Raw genomic sequence first — 15,036 nt, 5'->3', positions numbered from 1 at the left:
AGCTGGTTGAGGGAGGTGATTGTCCCGCTCTACACTGCACTGGTGCAGCCCCACCTCGAGTACTGTGTGAATTTTTGGGCACCTTAATATAAGAAGGACGTCAAGAGTATGTCCAGAGGAGAGTGACCAAGATGGTGAAAGGTCTCGAGGGCAAAACTTCTCAAGGAGCAGCTGAGGTCACTTGGTTTGTTCAGCTTGGAGAAGAGAAGGCTGAGGGGTGACCTCATCGAAGTCTACAACTTCCTCAAGGGGGGCAGTAGAGGGGGAGGTGCTGATCTCCTCTCTCTGGTGACCAGGGATAGGACACAAGGAAATGGAATGAAGCTGCATCAGGGGAAGTTCAGGTTGGACATTAGGAAAAATTTACTCACTGAGACAGTGGTCAGTCACTGGAACGGGCTCCTGAGGGAAGTGGTCACAGCACCAAGCCTGTCAGAGTTCAAGGAGCATCTGGATGGTGCTCCTAGTCATATGGTTTAGTTTTAGGTAGTCCTGCAAGGAGCAGGGAGTTGGACTTGATGATCCTTATGGGTCCCTTCCAACTTGAGATATTCTATGATTCTGTGTTTCTATGATTCCATTCTTGGCTCTGCTCGAAAATTAAGGTAGCTACTTCAAAATTGTTTAAGATTGAAATTAATTAAATAATATTTTATATATTGTACAAACAATATATTGTACATAAAATGTTAATGTAAATGGTATAGTAAGTGAACCAAGGGAGTGTCTTTATTTTTTATAAACACCAATATGACTTTCAGAAATTCAGAACATACAGTTGTTTTGAGTAATCATCTATGATGAGTTACATCTATGTGTAGTGGTAGGTCTTTACTATCAGTTTAAAGTTAATAATGTAATAAATAAGACTGACCCTTACTTATGTTGCAGAAGCTTAATTTAGCTGATTCCAGACTGCTGAGTAGTGATATCCTACAAGCCTCAATTCTATTAATTGTACTGGTGTTTCTAAAATTATTTTTTAGGAACAGTTAGAAAGTGAGAGCATGAAATTGAAGCAACTTGAGGACAAAAGCAATCAAAAGGAAAGGAAGCTTATATCTATTATTTCCAGTCAAGAAGATAAAATAAGAACTCTGAAAAGCAAATTGAAAGAATTAAATGAAGCACAAAAGGGTATACAGATGCCAACGTATAAAAGGGAGGTAAGATAAGAAACCAAGTGGAGATCAAATGAAAAAAACAAATGTTTGTAAATTATTACTTCTTTCAAACATGTTTGTACTAATTATTCTAAGAAACTGATTTTAAATTTCAGCATTATATAATTACTAGGAAAACATTAAAGTATATAAAGCACATAGGGAATACCAAATGTTAAATATATATTGGTTGGTTTGTGTGTTAATTATTTTATGTTACGTCATTAAAATTTTAGTATTTGTGAAAACTCCAGATTAGCATTTCTGTGTTACAATTTTCAGTTGGAAGTTTTCACCAGGATTGAGTTGATTTGTTCACTTTTATGCCACCCTGGTTTTGTTACAGAATAGCATCCAGAGTGCTATTCTGTCCTTGAGGGATAGCTAGAGTACAGTCATTGATGTGTATCTAACCATGAAAACATTTTAGCTATCTAATTTAAAGTGAACATAGGTAAGGGTAGGAGCACAGCAACTGTTGCTATTAGACTTCCCAAGCATTGCTTAGCTCGCTGTGACAAGCATTTGTAACCTGTGTTGCTACGTATGAGGCAGCTCAACTGTGTCTACAGGAGCTGCAGTTGCACTTTAGTGCAAGGTAAGGCAAACTTGTAGGCTATGGGTCTGTGATTATAAACAATGTATCATTGAAATCAGCTGATTTGGCAGACATATGATCAAGTGCTGTGTCTGATTTGGAGCACATATGAACTACCCAGGCCATCTGGTAATGTAGATCTAGTGGAACTGAAGCTTAATGACTGGTTATTATAAAAACTTTCCTTAATGCCTAGCAAATTTAAAACTATGTAATACTAGAGTGAACCACAAGGTGGTAGTCAAAGTTAATAACTTACTTAAAATCCTGCTAGAACTCTTGACATGTTAGCTTGTGATGTGTTCATTGAAAATATCAGTGAATAAATTGATTTTTAAGAGCTAAAATAGCTGGATACCTCACTAGCAAGCTTATACACAATACATAATCTTACCTTATACATGATTGAAACAGAATTACAGTCAGGCAATAGTCTTAGAACCCGTTTCTTTTCAAGAGAGTATGAGCAGAGGAATGCCACACTGAGTTGCTAAGTTAAACTAAAAATAGAATTTTCACACAAACAGTAAAAGACTGCTTTTGTCATTTTGTGAATGTTTTGAGAGCTTCCAGAAGGACTAGGTGAAGGATCCCATGACATTTGTATTCATATCAGGGTGAAGAGCAAAATTAATATGCTAACCTGTGATCACTATTTTCATATTTTACCTCAAGGTGAAAAATAAGAAAGTTGTTCCAGATAAGCCTGAATTATCTCTAGGGATCTCTGGTATTTCACCTATGCCTGAAAGGTAAATACTTTTGCAGCATTTTTTAAATTTGCTTTAATTGTCTTTTCTGCCATTAAATAAGACCCGCTATTTCCCTCTTTTCTACACAGTACCTTGAAAAATTGATGGGGGCAGCAGGGGAGGGGGGAGCAGCAGAGGTCAAAGAGCCAGTGTGGGAAGGTAATAAAGCCAGAAGCTATGTGGAATCATAGCTGGGGCTTTGCAAGTATGTAGGGATAAGTTGAGAGGGAGAAAAATAGCCACTTGGTTCAGCAAGAGGTTAAACTGTGGGAAACGGCAGCGGATGTTAATGCTGGGGTTTGGATAAGCATTAACTCCCTTGCATTAACTCTCTTCAGAACAAGAATATACAACCATAATGGATTAACTGATGGCAGCACAGCAGAGGATCCTGCTGCGCTGCCAGGAGGAGGTCTGCTAGTCAGCATGAAGAAATAATTCTTGGCCTGATCCATCCTAGATGGGAGAGTTTGAAACCAGGTTTATCTAAGCTGAAGCCAGCCAGCCCTTGCTATGACCAAGGGACCAAAAGCAGTATATTTCCTAGGCAAGTATTCCCTCTTCTGCCAGTGTTTTGGGAAAAATATTGACCAAAGTCTTAGGTTTGCATTTTTCACAGCATGGGCAGTAATACCACTTTTAACAGTTTTGCGGAGGTCAAGTAGAAGACTCTCCAAGGTGAGGCTAGGAGAGTATTAGCAAAAAGTATCATAAATTCTTGCTGTCTTCTTACACTCTTGCCTAGGCATCTGCTTTTGGTCACTCTCAGACATAGGCAAGGTGAACTACGTGGATCTTTAGTCTGACTCACTACTGCTTTGTGATAAGAAAGAGAGGAAATAAGACTGTGATGTGATAAAGACTTCTTGTCTTTATTGATTTATATCTAAAAAATTAAAAACCTTTACCTGTTTCCTGTCTCCCTGTTCTCAAATAGCTCCCTTACTTTACTGTTTTCTTGGAAGGTGGTATGTGACTGGTAAGATTTCTGGTAATTTGACACTAGTAAGATTATAGTATCACAAATGTCAAGCAAATTAAGATTGATTCATCTAATCATGTGTATATTTTAAAGCTCTGATTAGAAACTTGTGTTGAGTCTTTTAATTTCTTATTTATCAAAACACCTGAAAAGTGGTCAGAATGTGTTAACAGTAGCAACTTTAACTTCTTCTGCAGATTTTTTTTCAAATGAGATACAAATAGACATTTGTGTCTTCAAAAAGAGAACCACAGCAGAAGTAGGAACACAGCTCGTGACACTCCTGATTGCTACATGAATAAGCAATAGCAGGGAAAACAATTCACTGGATTAAAGAAAAATCCCTTTTGAGCTCTTTTGATACAAAGATGCAAAAGAGAACACAACTCCAGTTTATCACCAACTTTACTTTTTCACCCTTGAAGTTCATTTTATAAAATTAATTATATTGTGCTTAGAAATATAAATTACTCAGGAATTTTATCAAAATTCCACAATGGAATTTTATGGGTGGATCAATAACTGAATAACATAGTGCCTTTGGGCAAATAAAACACCAGCATGAAGAACTATTTTTACCATTCTCAGTGCAGATAACTAAATATCAGATATCCGTATTATACTCTGGAAAAGATAGAATAAAAAAATCCCTCAAAATAAAAGGAAAAGTTATGTGATATTGTATAAAACAGAGAAGGAATGAGTTCACAAGCCCCTTTCCAAAATGTCAGTTAGACAGAGAACGAAGGAACTGTAGCAAATGCTTGTGTGTTCCTTCTCCTGCAAAGTCTGAAGTGCACAGAAAACAATGGAAAACAATTAATGTTCACATCTTATTCTCCCTAGAATGAGACGGAAACAGTACGCTTGTGAAAGATAAACTGTTCCACAAAATTCCTGAGGGAACTGAAAGAAATGTAAAGGCTGGATTGGGGGGGGGGGGGGTGGGGGGTGTCCTTGCAGGGTCAGGCCCTAAACTCAAATGTATGTGTGTATGATATGACTAAACAGCTCTTTGATAACATTTTCTTTTCTCTTTCCTGCTTGCTTTTACGGAGGAGAACAAAAATATGTGTGCATATGTTGAGGAACAAGGTATCCAAGAAAAGTAGCTTACACTATTGTTTTTCTCTGGTTTGTGGGTGTGACTAGATTAAAGGTCAGAACAAGCTGAATTGGTTGACTCTTTAATTTACAATTTTGATCTTCCAGGGAGAATCTGGAGACTATTTTCCAGGACATGAAAGAAGAGTGTCATCGAATATGTATGCTAGCCAGGGAACAAACAGACCAACTGAGTAAATTTAAGATAAAGCCAGAACCTGAAACTGGTAATATCATACTTAAGCTCTTATTGTGATTCAACTGTTTGAAAGCTTTGCTTTATATTTGAAAATACTGTAAATTACACATACATAGAAGTATTTCCACTGTTTACCATCTGCCTTTTTCAAGTCTGTTCACATGGTGCTCAGTATTTCACCAAGAAAATGCACCGCCAGTTTTGGCATTCTATGACGAATGCTCCAAATCACATGCTATAAAAGACAGTCATCACATCAATGGCTCTTGTAATTGTTTTGTCCCTTGGAGTGAGAGGCAGGCACTTACTACATGTGATATCCCATCATACTGTGTGAATGACAGCACTTGCTTGCTTTTAATTTAGCTGTCAGTTCAAAAGATGTCTGTTATGAATGTCTCTAGCCCCATATCTGTTAGAGAAAAACTGCCGGACTGAGGAGAGTCAGAAGACATATTTTCTAGACTTCCTTGTGCAGACTTCTGAATACTGGTTTGTTATATGGGACAAGAGCTTAATTCAACACTTCCTGAAAACAAAAAAAAGGCTTGATTTTTGTTGCAACTGGAAGACATCCTGAATGTTCAGTTCTGCTAACGCTTACATTTAACATAAAGTAAGCTACTATGGGTATTCCTTGTTACTATTAAGCTTTTCTTAATAGTAGGATCAGACTCTTAAGTGATTTCAAAAAAAAAAAACTGCCAAACTTACACAGTTGAAGCAAAAGACACTGACTTCAGCACTTGCTTCTAATTTAGGTTATACCATTACTGAAGTTTTGTTACATGAAGTGCTAATGTGTAGTTTGTGGCTTCAAACTGCAATGTCTGAACTGTATTGTCATATTCTGATTGTACAATACTAAACTTTATTATTTGGAGATGGGAATTTTGGGGGATGAGTGCTTGGCAACTTATTTCAGAAAGGATTCGTTTTCCTTAAATAAGTGCCTAACTCAACTGAATGAAAAGCTATACATGATATAGATTTAATCTTCTTGATTTCTGTTACTTCTGTGGCCCACTTTACTAAAATATCTGAGAGATGTCAGAAGGCTGCTGTACAATAAATATGTACTGAAGTTGTTCTCTCACCTGATTAGGAGTAACCATGTGTATTATTACCATTTTTGTTAATAAAGTGCTGAAAATGAAGGGGGAATTCTCAAAAGAAAGGGAAAATATGGTCCAATTCTGAATAGTTATTCAGTTTAAATATTTACCTAATTTGGAAGCCAATGGGAGTTTGGTACCTGAATACCTTCTAAAATTGTGCTCATGGTGCCTAGCATGTTCTTGTCACTGTGTGAAATGGGTTTGGTTCCAGCTTCTATTTCTGCCAGAACACTTCAGTAAATATATGCAAATATGTGTTAAGAGTATGGGACAACATAATTTTCAATAAAATGAAAATGTTCATAGCCATAAATCAAAGAGAAATAGAATTATTAGAACAGAATTATTTGCTTTTATTTCTGTTTTGATAATTTTTGTGTCAGAGCTAATATCTGTGAAAGAGAACTATGCCTCAAACTGATTTCAGAGAGAAAAAATAAAGGTTAAAAAGCCAAAAAGGAAGATCAAAAACCTCTCAGGAAAAACACCCCAACACCACACCTTTAATAACTATACTTCAGTGGACTATTCAATTTTTTTTCGTTCTTTCTTCACAGAAATACAGTTTTCCATGCCGATACAGTGTACTGATAAAACTGATGAACAAGCAGAAGAGCTTTTTAAGCCTCGGGTTATAAACGATATAAATAGAGGTGCATCATGCATCACATCTATCACACCAAGAGGAGTGGGCCAAGATGAGGACAACAACTCTGTAGAATCACTTTCTAAATTTAATGTCAAGTTTCCACCTACAGACAATGACTCTGCTTTCTTGCAGAGCACTCAGGAAAAACCAACAGTTCCTTGTACTGGTATAGCTGAAAACATGCTTCAAGATCATCATTTTAACCTGGAGCACAGAGACCGTGCTGTTAACCTCAGTAAATTGGAACCTAACTCATTTGAAGCTCATGGAGTTGATCTCATGACCTCAGCTTTACAAAGCTTAACTACTGTTGACAAAACAAACCCCCCAAATCATGCAAACATACCCATAGAAAATAGCCGTGACAAAACATGTTTAAAAACAACAGACACTGGTTTCACATTTGTACCTAAGCACACAAACCAGGGTGTACCTGAAGTAATTTTTTCTTCTTTAGAAGCTGCTGGGACAACCGTCAGAGGTCCTCATCAGGTATCTTTCTATAAATATTGTAAATTTCAAAAAATGCTAATGATTCAGACAACCACTTTCCGAAGATCTTAGACAGGATTAATATATTCTATGGGGTATCTTATCAGTCTTTTCTTAAGCCAATACCTCTTGTCAGTTTTTCTTCCTGATACTGAAGTATTGTACAAGGCACTTTTCCAGTGAAAGGGCAGGAACTTAAGCAGATGTAAGCACTGGATATGCTTGCACAAATTTCAGTTCATTTAGATATTAATTGCTTCTATATCTATTTCAAAGCTGTCATTAATCGTAAATTGCCCCCTAGATTGCTTTCTTTCTACCTTTGATCTCAGTTGAACGGGGCACATAATTGTTCTAATTGTTTTTAATGTACAGCAGAGAATATGACAAATGGACTAATTAAAAAGTTGAACAGATAAATACTTCACTGTGGAAAAATGATCTACTTTTTATCTCAATCTGAGGTATAAACAGCACCCTATTCCTTCCCTCTAAGAAAACTTATGGTTTTTTCTTCATAGTTTAAGCAGTTCAGGAGGAAAGCATATTTATTTTTTCAAATGAAAGGAAGTTCACTAAAATAGTTTAATTTAGGTTTATGTAGGTACTTTGGGCTTCAATCTCAGTTATAGCTACTTGACATCCATGGGAGCTTCTGAAAGCAAGGCCCAGTTGCTGTAATGTAGAAAAATATTCCATCAGGTTCTGATAATCATGTCTCTGAATACTTTGCTTCTTTTGTGTAACTGTCTCAACTTAAATTGCTGGCAAAATTATTATGGGCCTTTATAGACTGATTTTTTTTTTACATTTCTGTGGCTTTTCTCACACCTTGTAAGAGGACAGCTTTTCAAGAATAAGCAAATAATGATATTTAGGAATTCTGTGAGGTTGGATTTGGCATATTTTTACTATTTGCATTGATATGGTTTTGTGTTCTTTGCTGATCACAAGGTACATGTAGCAGAAGAGCTTTACCTCTCAATTTGGCCACTGCATGACATGCAAAACTAGCATTTGAAAAATGTTTGTAGGACATGATAGCTTTAATCTTTTCTTCTAAAACGTACCTAGTCTAGTTTAATTTTCTATTGCAAACCAGTTTTGGATGAGAATTTTAAACCATGGAAAGTTTGTTGTTCTTCATCATTGTATATTAAACTATAAGCCTGATTTTTCAAAATGTATTTTAAATATCTATTTGTAGTGTGGGAGCTACCAATTCTATACCAACATACTACAAAAAGCGCAGTTTTTATTGTGCTTTATTTTTCATTGGGTCCTCAGTTAAAGTTGTGACCGAGTTAAACAAATTAAACCATTTATTTTATCACTGGTAGAATTCCTGTGGAGCTGTGAAGCATTCACTCCATTGCTTGTTACTATCCTCTTTTTCTGTATTCCCTCTCCAGCTTGTTCTTTTACTAGTTAGTCTGTTTATTCATTTTTCAATAGATGGCACCCTGCATTGTGTATTACAGCAAGTGAAACAGCTGGTATGTGATTATAAATTGATAGGGGAGTATGCAGCTTAAAAAGTAGAGAATTGTGGTTGAATAGCAATAAAGGTTTGGTTTGATCATTGGTATTTCTGCAAAATAAGGAAATTAACTTGGAGCCATCATTTAAAATGTGAATGATCTACTTTGTGGGGAAAAATGTACTAATGCTTGGAGAAAAGAAAGCTGAAGGTGAACTGTTTCAGTATTTGTAAGTCATACCTACAATAGCACTGTAGAAAATACAGGACATTGATTAAAATGTTATATCTTATTTGAAGCTTGTTTGAAACAAGACAATATTACTTTAGAATCATTAAAAATATATCTGTGTGTTATCAATATATTTAAACATTCATCACCTTTATTCAGCTGTCTTCAAAAGAGGTTCTTAAGTATTTTTCCCAGTGAATTGGCTCAGCTTTAGAGTTTTTTCTGACTTTTAATTGTGCTAAAGATTGATTCACAGATAATGTATATGTAGATTAAAATACTAATGTTTTTAAAAAGTTACTTGCATACATGCCCTTTCAACCATATTAAGCTTGGCAAAATTTATGCATAAACTTGTTTGCAGTATTTTTGCCACCTTTCTAAGGGGCAGTTACACTGCTTACAGCTTCCATCGTCCCTGCCACTGGTAAAGCTCCAATAGGGAGGAATTATATACCTGATTTTTTTTTTTCCTACTGTAGATAAAACTTTCAAGTATTTACTACATATGTTAACTTATAAAATGGAAAACCCCATAAATGCAATAGATTTGGCAACAGTAAGTTCTTGGAACTGCTCTCAGTTGCTGTAATAAATTTAGCTCTTTCCTTCTATGTGGATACTAAATGTGAAAACTCAGTACTGTTTTCTTAGGATGTAACTTTTTAAAAAAACATGTGACTGAAAAGAGCAGCAGATTAAAATAAACATGGATATTAGTGGACCTAGGATTTTACAGACTACATTTAACTGTGACTTGCATACAGATGCATGTGTTTATCAGTATTCACAGTTTGAGGGGGTTGTTTCCACCAAAAATATTTCTAAGAATGTTCATGATTTTAAAAGCAAATTGATAGTCTATTGATCTTAATCTGAATATTAATGTTTTTGAAATGGAACATCTGCTTAAATATATCCCTATTCTGAAAAGCATATTAAGCACATGCTTAACACTCTAAGAAAGAAATAGAAATGAAGTGCCTGCCTCAGTGGGTTGATGGATGAGTACCTCCCCTTGTTGTGCTTCCAAGATTTGAAATCTTACTATGTCCTTTGTGAGGTTTTTACAATACTATTTTATCTTTTTTCAAATGGTGCTTTACATCATAAGGTATTAGTATAAGTAATTCTAAACACATTTCTGTAGGGATGTTTAAGTGTGTTAGTGTCTAGATAGATTTAATATGCAATTTACACCAGCAACATACAATAAGTAGACTCTTTGAGCTGAAAAAAGTGGTGTGATTGCACTTAATTACTAATTAGTCAATTTAATTATATGGATTGCTGACCACAATGAAAGACAGTAAATCTGCTATTGCTATCTGATAAGCTAAACACTGCTTAAATAGGGAATGGACAGGAAATTGACTCCGAGAAGTTTAGCTGGTTTGAAAAGATTTAACTATTATGAAAACCAGGTTAGTTGTACAGTGAGGAATAAACAATAGATTCGAAGTATCTGGCATGATGAAATTTGAATAAGAGCTGAAAATTAAAATTCTTGGTTAAGTATCAATAGCAAGAAATTTAAAACTTCTAAAGAAACTACTTTCTAAAGTATTCTTGCTTGCCTTTCCATGTGTGAGTGAAGCAAGAGAGAAGAAAACTGAGCCAAAAAAACTGTAGGGCGCTCTCCTCTTCTAGGTTCTATCCCCACATAGAGCTCATACCAGCTTGCTGCCGTTCTGTCTACTTTGCAGTCACAGCAGTATGCATTTAGTTTTCAGTTTACTTAAAACTTAATCGTCCTGGCCATGTAACATAACTATGTATTTTATCCTGTGTTGCTAAAACTAAAGTAGTGAAACTTAATTGTTAACTTTACTTTGAAAACTGATAGTAGACTTTTTGATTCCTAGTTGCTATGACACTAAATAATTAGTGTACACTCTGACTTAAAGTATGTATTAGGCTGAAGTCCCTTGAACTCCAATGTCAGATGAACAGACTTGCTGGCTTTAAACTAACTAGCTCAGGGACCAAGAGCAATACAGCTGCTGTGCCAAATTTATCATAGTTTACAGAATTGCCTGAATACATGGATAGATACTCAGATGGTCCCACTGGATTTGATGCTGTCATGGCAGAAGGAATCCTAAAACATTATTTGAGACACGGTTACACTAAAAGTCAGTCAGAGCAAATAAGTAACTTAAGCCGTATGACATTGCTCTAGTCATTTTATAAGTAAATTCAGAACTAGTTATGTGTAAATAAGAATAGAAATAAAATACAATTCATATTAATTCTGTACAAGAAACACTTTGTTCTAAGGTAAAAATGTGTTTTCTTATGTCCAGCTATTATGTATTGTGACTTCTACAGTAAAATACTGAAATGCAAAGTTAAAGAAAAGTCTTGATACATATCAGACTGCTATTACAGACTTTTGCCTAAGCAGTATTTATCATTAATAGATACCAAGGCATTTTAAGTGTTTGCAAGGATAGTATGTTTATAGAACTTTAAAAAATCAAAGTTCTATCTTGTTTTTCTTAAATGAGAACTCTAGTTAATGTCTCTGGCCAGGCAGGTGTAAAGGACACCTAGTTTAAAGAGGCAGGTATTTTTTTTACATAAATATAAACCACAGCATAATGTAAACCATAGCAATAATCGTTTTCTGTTTCTTTTAGCTCATTTGGCAGCCTCGAGACAATGATTTGCTGGCACAAGCTTATACAGACTCTGAACTGAATCAGTGTGGAATATGTGAATTCTGTCGAGAAGTTTTCCCACCATCTATAACATCTAAGGAAGATTTTCTTCGGCATCTGAATTCCCACTTTAAAGTACAGTCTTAATGTATGAGAATTCAATGGATCACTGGTTTTGCATGCATCTGATTTTTTTATTCAATAGATACGCTAAGAATTTAAGAATTAAGACTTCTTGTAAGAACTCATGACTGAAATTGTTTGTTAGATAAACACATTTTTAATTGTCCTTTGACAAGGTAAACCGAAACTGTAAGTCACTTTGTACTGTAATTCACATTATTGCTTGTTATGCTTACCTGTGAGAGTGATGTTAAACACTGGGGGGGGGGGCAATTAATCATTGCCTGAATAGGCCCAAAGTCATTATTATATTTATGAGTGTAGACTTGCAGGATTAATGCCTTAATCTGGTTGGGGAAGTTAGTGTAATGCTAGTGATGTGATTATGTTCTTCTTGAAGTAAACAGGAAGAGAAGTAGGCTCTCATTTTTCATTTCTATTATAAAATTTAACTTACAATAGTAAACCTCTTAATTCAGAGTCTTGTAAAACCATCACAATCACAAATGCCAGGTGTGCCAAAATTAGGATAGGCTTGTTAGCTAGTAACATAAATGAATGGTTGACTTTCCCAGATGATTTGTTTATGATAGAGTGTAATCAAACACAGCACATGAATGACCCTTTTGCCAAAATGTAACGGTAGCAATTTTATGAATATCTGTTACATGTTATAAAAAGAATAACAATTTTTTTCATGTACCTCTCTAGCATTAATAATTAGTAAAAATACTTTCAAGGAAAAGGTTATATTAGTATGAAGGATAGAGTGAGAAAAGGTTGAACTTTCCCTAAAACTAAGAATACCAAAGATTATTTACCTTTCCTTCTGGTCTGCTCTGAAGGATTGCTCAAGTCTGTTACAGCCTAGAAAGGAAAGGGAAAAACCTAATCATTGAAATCTCAGTGACTTGATTTTTAACCTGAATATGCTTAATGGCTTTCTCAATGCAATTTAAATTTGCATTTAGTTGAAACATTGCATTCTGATAAAGTTTGCACACTTCTGGATTTATTGGGATCCAATTAAAAAGGGGGGGTTACTAAATAATTTAATGATAAAGAGTGACTTGGAGCTTTTTGCATTTGAACTGAATATAGGTTTTAGTCCTGATATTTTATGATTAGCATTAATATTTTCATAGCAGCAAAGCACAACAGATCCTTTTTTTAAAGGTTTTTTGCAGGTGACCAATTTCTGGAAGAGTTAACACCTGCATAATTTTTAGAAATTAATTTCTCCGCAATTATTTCCATTATTTTAAACATCTCATGTTTGTGACTGTCAGCAGAGTGTACTGTAATAAACAGCAGTGTACGGTGCATGTCTGCCTCATGACCTGGAGAAAGAGTTTGTTCCTATTCACAGCTCTGAAGGCCCGCCGGCCCAGCGCTGAGGAGGATCGGCGCATCCTGGCCCCGCCGTGGGCGTGTGAAGTACCTCCCCGGAGAGCGGGGCTGGGGGTGGTTCCCGGGAGAGGCACAAGTTCCAGGACTGGGAGGGGAGAAGGGGATTCGCACATCTCCAGCCAGCCCGACACAAAACCGACTTGTCCTCTCAACCGTGAAATTTGAGCTCAGGAGCTCACGTTATTAAGAGCTGAACAAACTGCGAATCACCTTTAAAGAAAATAAAGTCATCTGTTCCTGCCCCTCCCCGTCAATGGACGCGTTTTCCCCATGAGCTCTTCTGCTGGCAGGGCAGGGAGCCCGGAGCCCTGCGCCCAGCCCCAGCCCCAGCCCCAGCCCCGCGCTGGGCCACGGCTCTTTGTTGCTGGCGGCAGCCTGGCCCCCCCGCTCCGCCTGCAGAGCTGCGGCCTCCCCTGCAGCCAGGGCAGGGCGGGGGGCGGTGGAGAAAGCGGGGAGACACGGTTGTCCAAAGCCTCGGCGACCAGCAGAACCCATCCACTGCCCGCTGTGAGGGGTCCTGCCTCAGTGCGGCGGCCTAGGAAGCTGTTTAATTCTGCGTCCTTCAAGCTATTGCTGCTGGAGGCCATCCGGATAAGGCTCACCCTCAGCCCACTGCGAGGGGCACCGGTCTGGCTTAGGAATGAATAAATAAATAAATAAATAATACCTAAATCTCACGCTAAGCAGTTGTGAGCGACTTGAAGTGGGAGGTGAGCGCGGTCCCTGAGTGGGCCTCAGTCATACAGCTTTCCTGGAGGAGGCTGCTGCCAGCAGGGACATCTGCTTTATTACACTCGCCAGAGGAGGCTCAGTATTCCTCCCCTCCGCTCCCCCTTCCACACAAGCTCAACTCAGCAGAGGAGGTTGAATCCAAATGGGAAGTGGGATTTCATTAATAATAATAATAATAATATCAGCTAATGGGAAGAAAGTGGAACTTGTAGAGCAGCAGACTCGTGCCAAGGTGTACTACAGAACTCCTCCTCCCCCAGGGCCAGCGGGGTCCCTCCCGGGGTAGCCCCGGGGCAGAAGCTGCTTCCAGGGCTGCCGTGGGGGTTCCCTTGCCCCCGCCGGCGCTGGCGGTACACGATGCTGACCCGCCACGCTCCCAGACAGTACTCGCGGGAACTCTGCTTCTGACTTGAAAGCGAGGAAGCAAAGCGCTCCCCGTTCCTAACTGGGAGGTTTCCGAGGGACATGCTGCCTCAGCCTGGGGCGAGGGCTCAGTGCCGGCGGCCGGGTAGAACACATGTAGCTCCTCTGTCTCTCCGGCTAACTCGACAGCTGCTCGTAGCTGCAGTAATTAGACTGTCAGTGCTTGTTAGAGGAGAGGAAAACGCTCCTATGACAGATTCCACGAGTCCTCTGTTTTTTAAGATCTCACAGGAATCACCAGAGCATTAGCTAAGATCTCTTATTTCTCTGGAATCAGAAGGGAAGAAGTTCCCTCTGCCATCTCGCACTCCAATCAGAGCTCTTTTCCGACTCCCATGAAACACAGTGAATTCACTCTAAGAGGCTCAGGAGAAGTTACCTTCCTTCCCTGCCTACCCGACAGGAAGAGAGAACTTCCTGGCCGTGTGAACTTACTTTTAAAATCCCCTCCTCATATTGCTGAATTTAACTGAACGGATAACTCAATAGGAATGCAGTCTTTGCCCCATTAACTGAACGGAGGAGTCGCTCCACACACGATCCTTCCCATCTGAGATAATGTTAACTCAGAGGATGCTCAGTAGAGCCTGTTCCCCCTTACGAACAAAAGCACTGGAGGATCAAGCCGAGATGCTCCTACCCCCACCCATGGTTCACTCAGCAGATGAGACTCCGAGAAGGCGATTTCTTTTCCTCCCTCCCGTACATTCCCCTTTCCCCCGCAATCATACAAGGTTAACTCAACAGAGGAGTCTCAATCCAAATGGCAACTGGGATTTCATTTAAAAAAAAAAAAAAATGAAGGAAGGGGGAGAAAAAAATCAGAAATAGGGAAAGAAAAGAGAAAAAGCAGCAGGCTGATTACGAGGTGTCAAAACTGCCAGGAGCAAGAAGGTGATAGCAATCAGGGGTGAGA

The 15,036-nt window shown here is 38.0% G+C and overlaps 1 protein-coding gene across 1 annotated transcript in view; it reads left to right on the top strand.

Annotated features, from left to right (window-relative positions):
• The window catches only part of TANK (TRAF family member associated NFKB activator), a 29,514-nt gene extending 16,634 nt beyond the window's left edge, over positions 1-12,880 (top strand). Inside the window, exons 6-10 of the mRNA XM_074873362.1 lie at positions 987-1,166; positions 2,437-2,513; positions 4,708-4,826; positions 6,474-7,057; positions 11,412-12,880. Of these exons, the coding sequence (XP_074729463.1) occupies positions 987-1,166; positions 2,437-2,513; positions 4,708-4,826; positions 6,474-7,057; positions 11,412-11,579 (1,128 nt within the window). The 3' untranslated portion in view covers positions 11,580-12,880. The remainder of the gene's footprint in view (positions 1-986; positions 1,167-2,436; positions 2,514-4,707; positions 4,827-6,473; positions 7,058-11,411) is intronic.
• The last annotated feature ends 2,156 nt before the right edge of the window (positions 12,881-15,036 follow it).

Source organism: Strix uralensis, chromosome 6 (genome assembly GCF_047716275.1).
Source record: "Strix uralensis isolate ZFMK-TIS-50842 chromosome 6, bStrUra1, whole genome shotgun sequence".
Classification (NCBI taxonomy): domain Eukaryota; kingdom Metazoa; phylum Chordata; class Aves; order Strigiformes; family Strigidae; genus Strix; species Strix uralensis.
This window is presented reverse-complemented; position numbering and strand designations above follow the sequence as displayed.